This window comes from Phyllostomus discolor, chromosome 4 (genome assembly GCF_004126475.2).
Source record: "Phyllostomus discolor isolate MPI-MPIP mPhyDis1 chromosome 4, mPhyDis1.pri.v3, whole genome shotgun sequence".
Classification (NCBI taxonomy): domain Eukaryota; kingdom Metazoa; phylum Chordata; class Mammalia; order Chiroptera; family Phyllostomidae; genus Phyllostomus; species Phyllostomus discolor.
The window spans coordinates 127162556-127181109 of record NC_040906.2 but is presented as its reverse complement, the minus strand read 5'-3'; the positions used below and the strand labels follow the sequence as shown (position 1 = coordinate 127181109).

The 18554-nt window shown below is 36.8% G+C and overlaps 1 protein-coding gene across 7 annotated transcripts in view; it reads left to right on the top strand.

Annotated features, from left to right (window-relative positions):
• COL21A1 (collagen type XXI alpha 1 chain) overlaps positions 1-18554 on the top strand; it is a 174898-nt gene that overhangs the window by 82328 nt on the left and 74016 nt on the right. For 6 of the 7 annotated variants that reach the window (XM_036024263.1, XM_036024260.1, XM_036024265.1 and 3 more), the window contains one exon: positions 5757-5819. In XM_036024263.1, the coding sequence (XP_035880156.1) occupies positions 5757-5819 (63 nt within the window). The remainder of the gene's footprint in view (positions 1-5756; positions 5820-18554) is intronic. The other variant, XM_036024264.1, reaches the window with a different exon arrangement.

Genomic DNA, 18554 nt, shown 5'->3' with positions numbered 1-18554 from the left:
ATAGAAAAACCAAGTAAAAAAATTAAAATAGATTTGAACGTTGTGTTAGATGCCTAATTCTAAAACTAGAGGCACATATATTTATCTCACTTAATCATGTAACAATTATTTTGGGGAAGTGGGATTGCAACTGTGAAGTGCATGCTGTTTTATAACCAGTTATTTTTATGCAACAAAATACTTTAAATATGTTTCTGTTATTAAATATGAATGTTGTTAAGCAAGGTGGTATTTAATATGGCATCTCAGATACTGCCTAAGATACTGAGAAGCTTAAGTGGTCTGTTCCCTGAAGATAAATCTTGTTCATTTAATATTATTTAAAAAAACACCTACTAAAAATGTTTAAATTCAAGGAAAGTATGACTTCCTAGCCAAAGAGAGTGTTTTGTATATTAACCATACATTACTTGAGGTGATCATAAAATTTTTGTTAAATATGAATTTTCTTACTGTCTCAATCACCATGAATGAAAAATTTTAGCCTTTGGACTATGGGGCTAAGAAAATTTAGTTCTTCCTATCTTTTGTACATGTTTTTCCCATCCATTTTCAAATGATAATTCATAACATTCTTCAAGCCCAGCTGTTAAAATCAAGAAAGAAATGAAATTTAAGAAGTAAAAGTTTACATCCAATATTTCATTCAAAGTAAATCTATTTGGCTTGGAATTTGACTTCAGTACATTGTAATTAATTTACTATTGTAAACTATTTTTAGACTGTATTTAGGAAAGTTAATCCAAGAGTTCTTTAGTTAAACTAACTGCATGTGGTTTTGGATGCCTAGGTGTAAATGGGAAACACCTATATGATGCTCTGGAGAATATATACCTTGGAAGATAACTTGGTGTGACCTACCAGCAGACTTCTTTTAAAAAATATATAGTTTATAATACTGGAATATTATACATAAAAATGATTTGATGTGCAAGAGATACAATGTGGAAATCAGAGTCCCATGTTGCCTAACTTCTCAAAGCCCAGAGTGCTTTTCTGATTCTCAGTGGGATTCTAGTCACTCCCAGGGGCTCTAATAGGCTATCCATTTTTGAGGAGGTATCAGATGCTTTTGATTTTTTTCTGATTATTCATTAGTGGTTCATTAGTTGTCTTCTAACGTCACCAATTATTGTTCACATATGTTTCTACAGCAGAATTTTAGCAGACCCTTTGTCTTATCTAACTTTCAATATTTCCATTTCATGTGTTCCTCATTTTCATTCTTCTTTCTTAGTCACAATGTAACCCCATTGCCACCTACTCCTTTAAGTGAAATTGCAGTTTTCCACCAGTCTTCAAGTTGGCGTGCCTTCCTGATCTGCTTTCCATTTTCTTCAGAAAATCTGGCAGGAGGAGAGGAACACACACACTCTCCATCCTTTTAAGGCTGTTTCCCCTGGAAGTGGTTCCTTACCCACATCAGGGACCTGTATGTGAAAAACAGAATCCCTAGCAACACTTTGAGTTTCATGCACTTCTTTTAGAGAATTTCTGTCTTGGAAAATTGATAGAGTTTTATTTAGATCAACAGAACCAGAACTAAGGAGATGAAGCAATTTTACTATAGATCCACCTGAGACATATTGGCCATTTTTGTTTGATGCCCTCTGGAAAGTTTTGTAGATGTGCATCAGACAGAGTTACCTGTGAAAAATAGATCTAGTCTTTTTATTAGAAATGGAGTTCTAGGAGAAATTCTTGTGTTGATATGTGAGTAAGTACTTATCCTAAGACAAAGTCATTTGTTAAAAGTTCTCTAAATTCCCCCCCCCCCAAAAAAATATGACAACTCTATTGAAAAACCAGGTCAAATTAACTATGATACTACACACTTAGACTTATCATGGCATTATAACTCTTCAATAAGCAAAATATATGTATGTATGTATGTCACTGAATATAAGCTACCCATATCTTACTTATTTTGTATTCCTAGTGTCAAACATAGGACGTAATTAAATTAATGAATCTATTGGAATAATTTTTATATGCAAGTAATTGACAGAGAAGGAAAATACAACTAAATTCTCTTTTGAACTTCTAGTGTCTAACCTAGTGTTAAATAATATTTTTTAACTTAGTGAATTATGAAATCATTGAAAAAATAAGATTCACCCCTGCTCCTTACTAACTTATGTGGAATGCCTTTGTTCTATGTGAATGGTCCAGGCAATCTTCAATTTACAAACACCCCCTTTTAAAAGACCTTGCTGTGCAAATGGCAGCTTCTTTCCCCTACTTCAGTTGTCACAGTAACATTTGTGGGCACAAACTCCCCACAGTTGATCTAACTTCAAATATTAGATCTATTAGTTCAGAAGTGAAAAGAAATAATTTTTTTTTTTCTTTAGAAAGGAGCAATTTTTAACAAGTTCTTTATTTGAAATGCCCCTTTCTCTATGGCTATATCCTTGCTGATGCCCTTTGTTTTACCCTAATAATGCTCTGCACAGTGATTCATTTGGGCCATCAAAGTATCCTCTGTCTAAAATACAAAAAGCCTTTGGAAAATTTCCGGGGCTACTAGACATTTACATTTTTATATTGATTTTCCCAGACTAAATAGATTCCTCCTTGCCTAAGAGAGTGCACATTTGAGTTTTAAGGAAGAGAAGAAGTTGTTTTTGGAGAATGGAATAGGTCTTTGGTCAGATATTCCTGTGGAGGCCAAAAGTATAACGAAGGCACAAAGATTTTGGAAAAAGGGGCTTGATAACATGGGATTTGGTCCTATGGGGAGAGTCCCAAAGACATTTGTTTTAGATGAATAACTTAAATATTAGCTTACTTTTGCAAATACAGCTATTTTTTACTTTAATTATTTGTATTTACACTGCTCGAGAGGCTATGCTCAGAGATGTTTGAGCAGGTCCATGACATTCCCACTCCTGTCAACAACTCAGAAATCCTGTGGCACAAATTCAGTTCAACATAAGTAAATATTGCTTTTAAGCTGAATACATTTTTTTTTAAATTCAAGATGTGCAAATGTTTCAACGAAGTTAGAAGTAGATTGGGAATTTAGTTGCAATTGTGCAATAATAAGTCATATGTCTAATTTAATGTATTTAGGAATTTTTTCCATGTTCAGTTTGCCAGCAGTCCCCAGGCCTGGTTCTGATCATGTATGCATTTTAATGTGTGCAGGGATAGTAGAGTTTAAAACATGGACTTTGGAGCTGAACCGGCTTATTTCGAATTCCATCTCCACCACTGCTCTATGGCCTGGAGCAAGTTACCCAAACTTCTCAGGCCATATAAGATGGGAATAATAAAATTACCTGATTTGTGGAACTGTTATGAGGATTAAGTAATTTAATGTATGTAAAGTTTTTAAAGCAGTTCCTAGCAGACGAGAATCAATAAATAAAGGTTGGGTGTCAGCTTTTATAATGGTAAAAAATGAATTTTTACTCTAATTGGCCTTCTTTCTAAATTTAATTAGGGTTTTGTTTTATTTTTCCAATTTTATGGAAGCAACACCAAACCTACCTGAGTTTTTTTTTCAAATAATTCAGTAGAACAGTAGTCAAAATAACCAGTAAAATCTATCAGCAATAATAAAACCTGCCAAACAGATTACTTTTCCCTGATAGGGCTGCTGACCAGTGTTATGGTCCTTATAAACTCACAGTAGGTTTATCTTGTGGATGATTTTTTTTTCCCCTTGCAAACTTGGTTTTGATTAATTTAAAATGTTATTCTTAAGTATGTTTTGTACTTTTATGCAGCATAAAAATAAATTCCGTTTCTCCATGTGCCAATGTTTTATTTCATCTTCATCATAGTAGAGGTTAAACCCTCTCAGATACTTTTGATGTCCTAGATTTTGCAGATAATTAATATTTTGCAAGTGAAGGGATCATTAACAGGGAATTTGATTTTATTTGAAATAAGCCAGTAAGCAAATAGTTATTTAATTTCTACTTGGTTCACAGAATTGTAAAAAAAAAAAAAAAAACAACACACACACACAATGTAGAAAATACGGACCATGTTTTCAAGGAGTCTAAATCCAAATGATAAATACAGACTAATCGAGAAAGGACTTGGAGAAAACTTTAGTTATGAATGAGTGATCAGTGAGTGATACAGACACTACTGTAGCATTTCAATAGGAAGAGACATCAGGAGAAAGTGGAATAACAAGGAAGGGGCAGTGTTGGAAAATTTTGTTATATTGACTCATACATGGAAAAGGAAGAAAATCCTGTTCCCAGGAGAAAAGAACAGTGGGATTTGTTGAAAGGCAGTGAGTCCAATCTGAAAATGGATAAAGAAGGATGACAGGAGAGCTAGAGATTAATGTGGATCCTCTGAAAACAAGAAGAGAAAAATTCTAACACTTCAGAGAGCCAGAATGTTGTTCCCTCATGTCCAGCTAACACCGGAAGTCCTTGGATTAGAATTACAAATTATACTCTTTTAGCAAGACAGTAAATGTTTCAGCATTTCTTTTCTCCCTGGATTTACAACCAGCCATTCTTTGTCCCTTTTAAAAATGACATTTTCCCTTTTCTCAGCCTTTCCTTATGCTAAGCTTGCTCCTATGTGAAAAGCCCACCCTTTCTTCATTGTCTCCATAGAGATCACATAGTTCTTTTCATTTTTCCTGTTGAGTTTCAGGAACAAATCTCTAGCCAGTAGCCTGAAGTAGTATTTCAGACCAGCAAATTTGGCTCGGTGGAAGTACCCTTAGTTAATTAATAATCACTGGTGTTCTGTGTGAATGATCTTTTGAGGAAAATAGTGATGAATTATTGAATTGAAAATCGGTTGCTTCTAGGCAGGGATTTATTGATACTGATGGCCAGGACTTCATGTTTTTTGATAAGATGCCCCATGTGGACATCATGGACTCAGCAATAGACATATTATATTATTTTTGAAGTATTTCTTAGAATTAAATTATAAAACACTCTCACCTCACAAAAATGTTGCTTTCATTGTTTTTTTTTATCAAGGGTGGTGACCATCTGTGTGGTCAGTACTGGCCATTGCACCATAGTCTAGAGTTCCACGGAGTGTGCCTGGGCTCACTCTTCTTTGAAGATCTCTGGTTTGCAAGGGCAAAGGTCATTTCTCCGGTGTTACATGTGCTGAAAGACTGTTAGAGTTTGGCAGAATTGTTTGGGTTGGGCCTCACTCTCATAAAAGTATTCAAGTTATAGAATCTTAGCAAGTTCGAATGAGATTATCAATATAGGCAAAGAGACACCTTGACTGGATTGAAAGAAATGACTGTTCTGCAGCTTTAAACTTGAGTCCAACATGTAAGATCACATGGCTTGTGGACTGTTTTTTTAAAAATAATTTTGAATTGAATTGTTTCATAGACCATTGATATCCACAGTATAACATTTAGAATAGAGTTAAATCTGTAGTCTTATGAGTGAAATATTGCTATCATTTAAAATGTATTTGCTATGGCACCTCACCATTTTTTAGAATTCTAAAGATGTATCCTTTTATAACTATTAACACTTTACATCACTGAGATTTACTTTACCTGTTATGCCCATTCTCACACAAATAAATCATTGTACATTTGACATACCAAAAAAACCTTTATTTGTTAAGGTGGGCATTTAAAATATGGCATCATTTTTCTGACCTGTATTTTAGGACATCTGCTTGTTTGTTTGTAATATACAAAAAGCTGCAAATAATAGAATTGGCTTTGGACCCTGATGGACTCTGACTGTACCAATATGGTTGGTTGTTTTGTATTTAGAAGTCTTGTTCCTCCCTAGGGTGACCCTGGACAGACTGGGAGCCCTGGCTACCCTGGACAGCCTGGTCAAGATGGTAAGCCTGTGAGTACTGAAAGCTTAGTCATCTCCAGTACTGGGATTACAGTGTCAAAGTTAAAATTTCACTGGGCAAAATTAAACAGGTAATGAAGACTCTATTTTAAGGCTGCTATAATACGGGAAGGAGATTAAGGTCAATTTAGCTGAAACAAAAGGAAGGTGGGTTCTTTTTTGAGTGTGGGGTGAGCTAGTGGAAAAGTGCTAGAAAACTTTACAGGGGAGGTCGATCAATGGGATGGAGCAAATTAAGTTATCCTGAGCTTGCTAATGTTTTCAAAAGGATGATTCCAAGGTCCTCGAGAAAGACTTTTATTGCTAGTTGTAAAGCTAGTGAGGTTTTTAAAAAGATTTACAACTCAAAGGGGACAGAAAAAGAATTTACAATGACAAAGTTTCTAAAGTAAATGTTCTCAGAGAAGGGAGATCAGAACTTAGTCAGGAAGAAGCCTGTCTAAAATTTAGTCAAGCTGAGGGGAACATTAAGGCTAGTTTGGTCTATGGAATTAGCATTCTAGTCACTTTTTAGGTATTTTACTTCAAAACTGTGAATATCTTTGCTATGTTTAAAAAAATTGTCCATTGAATTCTTAGTATCAACAAATAGCTGTTTGGAAAATCTTTCTATATTTTTCCTTCACGTCTATGGAAATGTTCAAGTGTTGACCTAAAAAAAGAGATAATGTGTGTCATGCTCAAAATTGTCAAAAATATGTGTTTATTTGTGGATAGCCTAGGAATTGCAGTTTGGGCACACCAACTGTAAGCTACAGGTGACTCCATTGAGGGTTTGGTGTGGGCTGGATTTGTGGAGAGGGAATGTAAAGAGGGGAGAGTTCATTTAGAGTCTGTGAAATTAAATCATGAGCTAACAAGACCAGCTTTGAAAATACCCCAAGTGGACAAAACCAGTCCAGGCACACAGGCAAAACTCAATCCAGCCAATTTTTGTTCTTGCCTCTGAGAATCATAAGCAAAACCTCCGAAGGTTGACATGAGGCAACCCCTGACCAATTCCCTGTCATTTAAGAAAGCGCTGACATCCTCAGTTTTCTGTAAATCAGGGAGATCAGTTTCTGAGTCCTTTAAGTTTTGTTTTTCTGAGGGCACATGAGTGAGATTTTCCACTTTATATCCTCCAGTTCCATTTTAGAGTGAAATTCTTTTACAAAATTAAAACTCTTCTCAAAGGTTACATTATTTTCCTAAGACTGCATATACTGGTATACACTTAAAATCTGCCTAAAAATGATATTCTCTAAGGTTCAAGAGAACTTAAGGGACATTTGTCAATTAAACATAAAGCAGATCTACTTTAAAGCATTTTTGGCAAATTTTACAGATAAGCTCCTATCAGAATGTTTATAACAGTAAATAAACATTAGGAATTAGCTTTGAATGTTAGAAACAGTAAATAAACATTAGGAATTAGCTTTTGAATTGTCACCAAAAAAGTATCTCCTAAGAGACTTTCTTTATCATTAGACATTAACCATTGCCATGAAGGATGGGAAGGTTTGTATTTTGAGCCATCCATGTTTGAGCAGTTAAAGAGCCACAGGTGTAATGGTAAACCATTGATACTGCATTGGGGTGGAAGAGGAGCTTGTTATGCCCTGAGAGAGGTGCTGACAAATTTAATATAAAAATATAGCCAAATTTTGAAGAGTAGTGATGTTTTGGGTCTATTCATACCATTGTTGGGTCAGTCTCCAGAGAGAGATCGTCAAAGCAGGAGGGCAACTGGTGCTGCAGCAAGCTGAGGAGCCGGGGTTGGGGCTGAGGAGTCGGGTGGTGGTTGTTGAGGAGTAGAGTGATTGAGGCTGAACAGCTGGGTAATTGAGGCTGAGCAGCTGGATGATTAGGACAGTGAGGCTCAACTAACCCAGCAGAGTTCATTCTAAATATACTGGTGATCTATTTAGGGATTTTAAGAAGGAAAGTGATTTAATCTGCCTTACTTTTCAGAAAGAGAAATACACAGGGTTGGGCAAAAGTAGGTTTCCAGTTGGTGGAAAATAATAATTAATAAATAATAATACAAGAATAAACTCTGAGTTGTGTGTACTCACAACTGTAAACCTACTTTGCCCTGTCCTGTAAATATTGTGTGGACAGTACATATGGGGCAAGAGTAGAAGTAGGACACCAGGTAGGAGGTTATTTCAGGGTTTTGAGAAGTCAGAGTGGCTTGGACTAGGGCAATGTAGTGGCAAGGAAGGGAAGTGGTCAGGATCTGGATTATTTTTTAGTGTGAAATTGATCAGAATTTCTGTTAAATTAGATATGAAGTGTGAGAAAAAAAGTCAAGGGAGACTTAGAGGATCTTAGCTTGAGCATCTGGATGAATTGTGGTGCTCTTTCCTGAGCTGGACAATACTGGGGGAGATGTCAGTTTTGTGGATGAAATCAAGAATTCATTTTTGTACCTGCTGAAGGTGTCTCCTAGAAAACCATAGATAGGAATGTTGAGTTCAGGGATATGTTTGAGAATGAAAGTACACAGTTAGGACTTTTTAGCATGTAGATGTATCTAAAGCCACCAAAGTGGATGAGGGAACAAGTACAAATAACTGGAGAAGAGAAGGTGGCAGTGGGCTGAACTTAGGGCTCTCTTACAGAAAATAAAGAGAGGATACAACCAAGGAAATTAGGAAAGAATAATCAATGAAGTTGGAGGAATACCAGGAGAGTGTGTCATTCTAGGAGACAAGTGAAGAAAGCATTTCAAGAAGGGAGTGATCAGCTGTGTCATTGTTGTTAACAGGTTGAGAAAAATGAGATCTATGCCTAGACCAGTGGATTTGCTGTGTGGACGTAATTGAGGACTTGATAAATGGGGTTTCAGGGACGGGCAGTACAAAAGCTGGATTGAAATGGGTTCGAGAGAGAGTTGACAAAGGGGCAATAAAATGGTGACAGTGAATATAGATACTTGTTTTGAGGGACATAATGAGGAGCAGGGAAATGGAATAATAGCATGGGGAGGATGTGGGTAAAAAGGGATTTTAAAAAGATGGGAGATGTTATAGCATTTTCTATGATGAAGAAAATGAAGAAGGGGAAAAATTTATGATTTGGGATATTGAGATATTTTCAGAAAGAAAACCCTTTTTAGTTTGGGAAAGCATTGGTTCCAGCCATAAGAAGAGAGTTTGTTCTGACTAAGAATATGGGTAGTTAAATTTTATGGGCTAGAGTGCCATGCCAATAAGTAGAGAAATTGTTAGGTGATGTATTTCAGGATATAGGATGATAAATTTATTATCAGACTGCTTCTATTTTGAATTGAATGAAATGAACATCTCCCCTTTGCCTTTTTCCTTAACTCCTGTAATCTCCCAGCATTAGCCTCGTAGTTTCTCTTATGATCCATCCCTTGCTCACTAATTTAAAGGGTCACGTGAATTCATTACATTCCCTAACTGCAGCTTCTAATCACACTAAAGATAAGCCTAAGGTCCTACATGATTTCTGACCTAATCACTGACTGTGATAAATTTTATAAATATGAGTCTTCCGTTGCCTGAGACCCCTTCCCTGGGACATATTCTTTCTATTCCTGACAGCTTCATGCTGTCCTGAGTCCATGCTGAAGTGTCACCTGCTGGCACCTCACAGTGATACAGAGCTTCCTTGACAATGCTGCTAAATTATTTAGGCTTTTGTTTTTCAGTGGTTTAAAGTCCTGGGCAATACTTGGCAGCGAGTGCCAAGCAGATCTTCCGTAGACTGTGAGTGCTCGTTTGCTTCATGTTTTTCCTTTCTTAATAACTTGCCATGAATGAAGTACTGAAAATTTGTTTTATTTAGCCTGATACAATAATCACAGATATTACTCTGACTTTCATTTAAGCTACAATAGACTTATTGTCTTATCTCCTTTAGTACATGTATATATTTTTGTGTTTGTATATAGGATTTTATGTATTGATATAGCTATACAGAATTTGACATCAGATGTCAGAAAATGTTAGATTGTATTAAATGATATCTGATGTTAAAGAAAGAACAAACCAACTGTGGTAGCTAGAAAACCTTCCATGGCAAAAGGGACTTTGCACACATGATTAAGGATCTTGAGGTACAGGGATTATCCTGGTTTAGCTGAATAGCCCAGTGTAATCACAAGAGTCCTTATAAATGGGAAGCAGGAATATCAGAGTTAGAGAAGGAGAAGTGATGATCGAAGCAGTGATCAAAGTGAGGCAGCCTCTAGAAGTTGGAAGAGGGAACAGATTTTCCCCTACACCCTCTAAAAGGAACACAGTCCCCCTAACACTATGGGTTTAGCTCCCCAAGACCCATTTTGGGGCTCATATCTGCAGAACTGTAAGTTAAGTTTCTATGCTTGGGGTAATTTGGTAAAGCAGCAATAGAAAACTGATACACTACACCAAACCCTGTTTACCCAGAGATATGACTTTTTTGCTTAACTATCCTCCTGTCCCCCTGTTTCTTTCTCTCTGCAGGAGATAGGAGATTGGGTGGCCAGGCAGGAAGAGAAAGGGAGCCTGGAAGCCAGAACAGCTGAGGGTCATTAGTTTTTGTCCAGGGCCAGTGCATAGCGGGAGTGGGAAGATGTGGGTGGAGCCTCTGGCTGGCAATTGAAGCCATATGGACCAAGGAAACTTGGATGGAACAATTCGAAGGGAATTCTGCTTTGTTTGGATTTAGTTCTGTGCAACCCCCCTCAATAAGCAATTTGAGTCTCTTTCTCATTATAACCAGGCCAAGTCAACCAGAGCTTTAAATAGTAAATTATTCCACTTTGGAGAAATACTAATTTTCATAAGGAAAATGCCTTCAGCTAAAATTAAAGAATTATTTTAAAATCCTTCCACTCCTTTCTCGTTTCTCTATCAGTTTAATAACTTCTATCAGCACAGTGGCTGAACATATTACTATTTTATTCTTTTATCATTATTAAAAGAGAGGCAGAGAAATATTTATATGTCCTGGTAGGTAATCAGAGTAGAACGATTAAAGACATTGTACCGATATGACATTGATTTTAAAAGAAAGCCATGTATGGAAGCATGTACTAGGACTATTTATGATTTTGTAGAAGTTTATATTTTTATAGTGCTCAGTTCTGTTTTCCATCATTATTAATTCTTTTCATAAAGTAAAGTACTTTACTGAAACCAAAGCCTTAGCTGGTTGGCAGAGAGACCTGCAGCTATTTTGCCCTCTACTTTGCTTTTAATGAACTATAGAAATGATCCTTGAAAGTCTTTCCGCTTTGCTTTTAAAAGTTGCTTTGCTACTAAGGGCCCCTGTTTATTAATCTGGAACATGATGCTCGATGAGGCCCGGGTTCTCTCCAGTAATGATTTTCTGAGATTCCACAAAGGCCATCATATTTGCTAAGAATGGTAGGCTAGATTAAGCTACAAAATTCTGGAAATGATTGTTCATATCATTGACCTTAAGAAGTGATTGACAGAATACTGCTACCAATAGACTTAAAAGTGGGTCACACTCAGTGATGCAGCCATACTCCACCTCGTCCCTGCCTTCCTCAGTGTGCCTCTCAGTGGTGTACAGTTTCCAGAAACTGGTCAGCTTACAATGGAGGGTTAAACCTTACAGGAGCATAGTCAGCACAGATGGTGAATTTCAGAGTTACATGCCTTTATCAATCCATGAATAAAGAGAGGGTAGGGGCAGGCTAGTAGGAGATGAACTTATTTATGTAGGAGGGAGAGAGGAGAGGAGATGAAGTACAGTTCTTTAAGTCATTGTGATGGCTTTGGCTGTCAGTTGGAGTGAACTCAGTAGCCATGTTAGGGTCTTGAGTAAAGGACTGATGTGATAGAACTTCTTTTTAAAAAGAATTACCCTGACTTTTGGGTTGAGAATAGATTTTAGGATGATGGAAGTAAAGGCAGCAAAAGCAGTCAGGATGCTCTTGAGACATCCCAGGAGCTAGATGAGGGGGTCCATCAGGCCTCAGGATAGCAGTAATGAGGTGAAGAGAACTACTACTTATATTCTGGGGATATTTTGAAGTTAGAGCTGACAGGATTTGCTGATGTATTGGATGTAAATTTAAGAGAGAAGTCAAAGGAGACTCCAGTGAGAAACAGGATAGGATTGGGCAAGAGAAATCTGGAGTTTAGTTTTGGATATATTAACTTTTTAATTTATTATGTGTTTTCATATTGTGTGTACATGCATATGTATATGTGTGTGTATATATACACATACATGAATGTATTTTCAACATGAATTGTATATATATATACACACACACAATTTTTTCTTAATTTTTATTGTTGACATTATTACAGATGATCCCATTTCCCTTCCTTTGCCTGCTTCCACGCAGACCCCACCCCCCACTGGCCTTACCATGCTGTTGTCTGTGTCTACAAGTTATACATGTATGTTCTTTGGCTAATCCCTTCCTCTTCTTTCATCTAATCTCTCCCACTCTCCTCCCCTTTGACAGCTGTCAGTCTGTTCCATGTGTCTATGCCTCTGTTTCTATTTTGTTTGTCAGTCTATTGGATATATTCATTTTTTAAAATTAATGTTGTTCAGGTACAGTTATCTACATTTTCTCTCCACCCTTTCCTCCACCCCAGCCAAACCCACCTCACCCCCCTTGCTTCCACCCTCCCCCTTGGTTTTGTTCATGTGTTCTATATAGTAGTTCTTGAAAACCCTTTCCCCATTATTCCCTCCCACCTCCTCTCTGGTTACTGTCAGATTGTTCTTAATTTCAATGTCTCTGGTTGTATTTTGCTTGCTTTTTTCTTTTGTTGATTATGTTGCAGTTAAAGGTGAGATCATACGGTATTTGTCCCTCACCAAATGGATTATTTCACTTAGCATAGTGGTCTACAGTTCCATCCACGATGTCGCAAAGGGTAGGATTTCCTTCTTTCTCTCTGCTGCATAGTATTCCATTGTGTAAATGTACCATGGATTTTTGATCCACTTATTACTGATGGGCACTTAGGTTGCTTCCAGCACTTGGCTATTGTAAGTTGTGCTGCTATGAACAATGGAGTGCATAGGTGCTTTTGGATTGGTGTTTCAGCGTTCTTAGGATATAATCCCAGCAGTGGAATTGTTGGGTCAAAAGGCAGTTCCATTTTTAGTTTTCTGAGGAAATTCCATACTGTTTTCCACAGTGGCTGCACCAGTCTGTATTCCCACCAATAGTGCTCTAGGGTTCCCTTTTCTCCACATCCTCTCCAACACTTGTTTGTTGATTTGTTTATGATGGCCATTCTGACCATTGTGAAGTGGTATCTCATTGTGGTTTTAATTTTCATCTCTCTGATGTCTAGTGATGCTGAGTATCTTTTAATATGTCTCTAGGCCTTCTATATGCCCTCCTTGGAGAATTGTCTGTTCAAGACTTTTGCTCATTTATTAATTGGGTTGTTTGTCTTCCTGGAGTGGAGTTGTGTGAGTTCTTTATATATTTTGGAGGTCAAACCCTTCCCTGAGGTACCATTGGCAAATATGTTTTTCTATATAGTAGGTTCTCTTTTGATTTTAATGCTATTTTCTTTAGCCATGCAGAAACTTTTTAATTTCATGAGGTCCCATTTATTTATTCTTTCCTTTATGTCCCTCGCTTTAGGGGACATATTGGTGAAGATGTTGCTGCATGGAATATCTGAGATTTTCCTGACGATGTTTCCTCTAGGACTTTTATGGTGTCACAACTTATATTTAAGTCTTTTATCCACCTTGAATTTATTTTTGTGTATGGTGTGAGTTGGTGATTGAGTTTCATTTTTTTGCATGTAGCTGTCCAGATCTCCCAACACCATTTGTTGAAGTCTATTCTTAATCCATTTTATGCTTCCACCTTTTTCAAATATTAATTGACCATAGAGACTTGGGTTTATTTCTGGGCTCTCAGTTCTGTTCCATTCATCTATGTGTCTGTTCTTATGTAAGTACCAGGCTGTTTTACAGTGACCTTGTTATACAGTCCAAGATCAGGTATTGTGATCCCTCCTAATTTGTTCTTCTTTCTCAAATTTGCTGCAGCTATTTGGGGTCATTTATGGTTCCATATAAATTTCTGAAATGTTTGTTCTATATCTGTGAAATATGTCATTGGTACTTTAATAGAGACAGCATTGAATCTGTAAATTGCTTTTGGAGTATGGACATTTTGATGATGTTAATTCTTCCAATCCATGAACATGGCACATGCTTCCATTTGTCTGTGGTTTCCTTAATTTCTTTCTTCAGTGTTGTGTAGTTTTCTTTTACCTCCTTGGTTAGGTTTTTTCCTAGATACTTTATTTTTCTTATTGCCATATCAAATGGGACTTTTTTTCCTGATTTCTCTTTTTGATATTTCATTGTTGGTGTACAAAAATGCCTTTGATTTCTGAATATTGACTTTGTATCCTGCTGTTTTACCAAATTCACTTATTAGGTCGAGTAGTTTTTTGGTAGAGTCTATAGGATTTTCTAGGTACACTATCATGTCATCTGCAAACAATGACAGTTTTGCTTCCTCCTTTCCAATTTGGCTGCCTTTTATTTCGTTTTCTTTCCTGATTGCTGTGGCTAGGACTTCCAGTACTGTTCGAATGGGAGTGGTGAAAGCGGGCATCTTTGTCTTGTCCCTGATCTTAGTGGGAAAGCTCTAAGTTTTAGCCCATTGAGTATGATATTGTCCATAGGTCTCTCATATATGGCTTTTATTATGTTGAAGAATGCTCCCTCTATTTCCACTTTGCTGAGTGTTTTTATCGTAAATGGGTACTGTACCTTACTGAATGCTTTTTCCGCATCTATTGATACGATCATGTGATTTTTGCCTTTGCTTTTGCTTATGTGATGTATTATGTTTATTGATTTGTGAATATTGTACCATCCTTGCATCTCTGGGATGAATACCACCTGGTCATGGTGTATACTCTTTTTAATATATTCTGGATGTGGTTCGCCAATATTTTGTTGAGGATTTTATTATCTATGTTCATGAGTGATATTGGCCTAAAGTTTTCTCTCTTTGTTGTGTCTTTATCTGGTTTTGGGATTAGGATGATGCTGGCTTCATAAAAAGAGTTTGGGAGTCTTCCATCTTCTTGAATTTTTTTTTGAATAATCTGTGAAGGATAGGGGTTAGCTCTTCCTTAAATGCTTTGTAAAATTCTCTTGTGAAACCAGCTGGTCCAGGGGTTTTGTGCATTGGGAGCTTTTTGATTGCTGCTTCAATTTCATTAGTTGTTATTGGTCTGTTCAGACTTTCTGCTTCTTCTTCATTGAGTTTTGGAAGATTATTTTTTTTCTAGAAATTTGTCCATTTCCCCTAGGGTTTCAAATTTCTTGGCATATAGTTCTTCATAGTAATTTCTTACAATCCTTTGTATTTCTGTGGTATCCATTGTCATCTCTCCTCTTTCATTTCTGATTGTGTTTACTTGGGTCCTCTCTCTTTTTTTTTTCTTAATGAGCCTGCTTAAAGGCTTGTCAATTTTGTTTATCTTTTCAAAGAACCAGCTTCTGGATTCATTGATCTTTAAAATTATGCTTTTATGTCATTTAATTCTGCTCTGATCTTGGTTATTTTCTTCCTTCTACTTGCTCTGGGCTGTCTTTTTTGTTGTTGCTTGAGTTCTTGTAGATGTAGGGTTAGGTTGTTTGTTTGAAATGTTTCTATCTTTTTTAGGTAGGCCTGTATCACTATGAACTCCCCTCTAAGTACTGCTTTCGCTGTGTTTCATAAGTTTTGGGTTGTTGTGTCTTCATGTTCATTTGTTTCCAGAAACTTTTTGATTTCTTACTTGACCTCATTCTTGACCTGTTCGTTGTTTAATAGCATGCTATTTAATCTCCATGATTTTGAGTGTTTTTTGTTTTTTTTCCTTGGGGTTGGTTTCTAGTTTCAGTCCCTTGTGGTCAGAGAAAATGCTTGATATGATTTCAATTTTGTTGAATTTGTTGAGGCCTGTTTTGTGTCCTATCATGTGGTCTATCTTTGAAAATATTTCATGTGCATTTGAAAAGAATGTGTATTTTGCTTCTTTGGGATGGAAGGCTCTATATAAATCAGTTAAGTCCATTTATCTAGGGCATTGTTCAATGCCACAATATCTTTGTTGATATTTTGTTTGGAAGGCTATCCATTTTTGACAGTGGGGTGTTGAAATCCCCTACTCTATTTGTGTTCCTGTCAATATCTTTCGTGAAGTCCTCTAAGATTTTCTTTATGTATTTGGGTGCTCCTTTGTTGGGTGCATATATAGTTACAATGTTTATGTCTTCTTGGTGGATTCTTCCCTTGAGTACTATGAAGTGACCTCTCTTTGAGGTACTATGAAGGGTCTCTCTTTATGACCCTTTTTTTGAAGTCTATTTTGTCCGATATGAGTATTGCTACTCCAGCTTTTTTTTTTTCCTGTCTATGTGCTTGGAATATTTGTTTCCTGCCCTTTAATTTCAGTCAGTGTAGGGTCTGAGATGGGCCTCTTGTTGGCAGCATATGTGTGGGTCATCCTTTCTTATCCATTGAGCTATTCTATGTCTTTTGATTGGAGCATTTAATCCATTTACATTTAAGATTATTATTGATAGGTAGTTATTCATTGCCATTTTTTCATACCTGTGTTCCTTTCTCTCTCACTGTTTTTCTTCCTGTTCTTAAAGCAGACCCTTTAGCATCTCTTGCAGAGCTGGTTTGGAGATGGTATATAATTCAAGGCTTCTTTTGTCCGGGAAGCTCCTTATTTCACCTTCCATTTTAATTGAGAGCCTTGCTGGATAGAGTAGTCTCAGTTGTAGGCCTCTGGTTTTCATTGCTTGGAATATTCCTTGCCATTCCCTTCTGGCTTGAAGCATTTCCATTGAGAAGTCAGCTGCTTGTCTTATCAGGGATCCCTTGTATGTTACTTCCTATTTCTCCTTTGTTGCCTTTAAGATTCCCTCATTGTCTTGGAATTTTGCCATTTTAATTATGATGTGTCTTGAGGTGGGCCGCTTTGGGTTCCTCTTGATTGGGACTCTCTGTGTTTCCTGGATTTGTGTGACTTTTTCTCTCATCAAATTAGGAAAGTTTTCCATCATTACTTTTTCAAGCAGGTTTTCTATCCCTTGCTTTTCTTCTTCTCCTTCTGGTATCTCTATTGAAGAGATATTATTATGTTTCATGTTGTCCTGCATTTCCCTTAACCCCTCTTTGTTCTTTCTGAGTCTCTTTTCCTTTTCTTGCTCTTTCTGGGTGTTTTTTTCTACCTTGTCCTCCAGCTCACTGATCTGATCCTCTGCTTCATCTAGCCTGCTTTTGATTCCTTCAGAAATTGTATTCTTCATTTCCTCTTGGCCCTTGTTCATAGTTTCTATTTCCTTTTTCATGTTGATATAGTTTGCAGTGAGTTCATTGTAGTTTCCGTGAAGTTTTTGGTAATTCTCTGTGAACTCATTGAGCTTTCTTATAATCATTGCTTTGAATTCAGTATCTGATAGTTGACTTGCCTCTACTTTGTTTAGCTTTGTTTTTGAGGCTTCCTCCTTTCCTTTCATTTGGGGATTGTTTCATTGTCTTCCCATTGTTCGTGAGACTCCTCTTGCTAGCCTCTGCTTCTTAAATTGATCTGTTCTGACTGCCTAGGTTTATGGTGTGAACTTCTATAGTAGAAGACCTGTGAGATTCAGTAGTGCAGTCTCCTTGATCTCCTGAGCTTACTGGTCTTGGGCTGTTGTTTATGTTGGCTCTTTGTATGTCTTTGGGTTTTGATTGTTGTTGGCTCTTTCTTTGGTGGGTCTTTCCCTCCAGCTGGTTAACTGAGAATTACTCCATCCACCACGTCTTGTATTCTGTTGTGCAGGTGTGGACAGGTTGTGTTGAAGCTGGTCCTTCTGTCTGTATGAGGTTTTGAGGCTTCTCTATCACTGTTGTTCAGTTGTTTGTTCTGGGTAATTTCTCTACCATTTAGTTGTATTTTCAGATTGATCCTAGGTGGAGGTTAGTGTGGCTTCTACTCCCTCCTTCACCTTCTTCCATTGTTATCTGTTGGTGGTTCTTTTGTTGGTGGGTTTCCTCTTCTAGCAGGTATACTGGTGTTCACAGATCCAACCTACTCTTTTTTGTGATTTAAGATTTACAGTCCTGGACTTCTGGTCAAAATGGTGAGATAGGCAGGCATGGCTCAACTCTTCACACAACCACATCAAAATTACAGCTACTCAGACTCGCTGCCTCTGAGCTCCAGCACTGGGGTAGCAGATTAAAAGGCACCAGTGGTGTACAGGGAGAAACTGAAGTGGATATATATTCAATTTTTATGTTAGATGTCCAAGTAGAAATTTTCAGTGAGTAGTTGAATATAGAAATCTGACAGACAGGGTGAGTTCCTTTTTTGTGAAGTGGTCTTTCTTGCCCTTTACCCATTTTCTACAAGGGTGATAGCATTTTCCATATCAGTTAATAAGAGCTCCTTATACATGAAGAAAATTCATCCTTTTATCTACCTATCTGTATGTTGTAAATATTTTTTTCTTTTTATTTGGTTTATAATATTGTTTTTGGTTTTTAGAAATGTAAAATTTTCCCACAATTAAATATTTTTCTTGTAGTTTCTTCTAGTGTTTTTGTTTTTTGATTATGAGATACTTAATATTCATTTTCTTATTTTTTTAAGAATTTTACATTCTTGGTTTCATTTTTGGAATTTATTTTGGTTTTTGGAGTAACATGAAGATCCCCCAAAATTGGCAAACTTGGAGAATGGCTATTTTAACATAGCAAAATTCAAC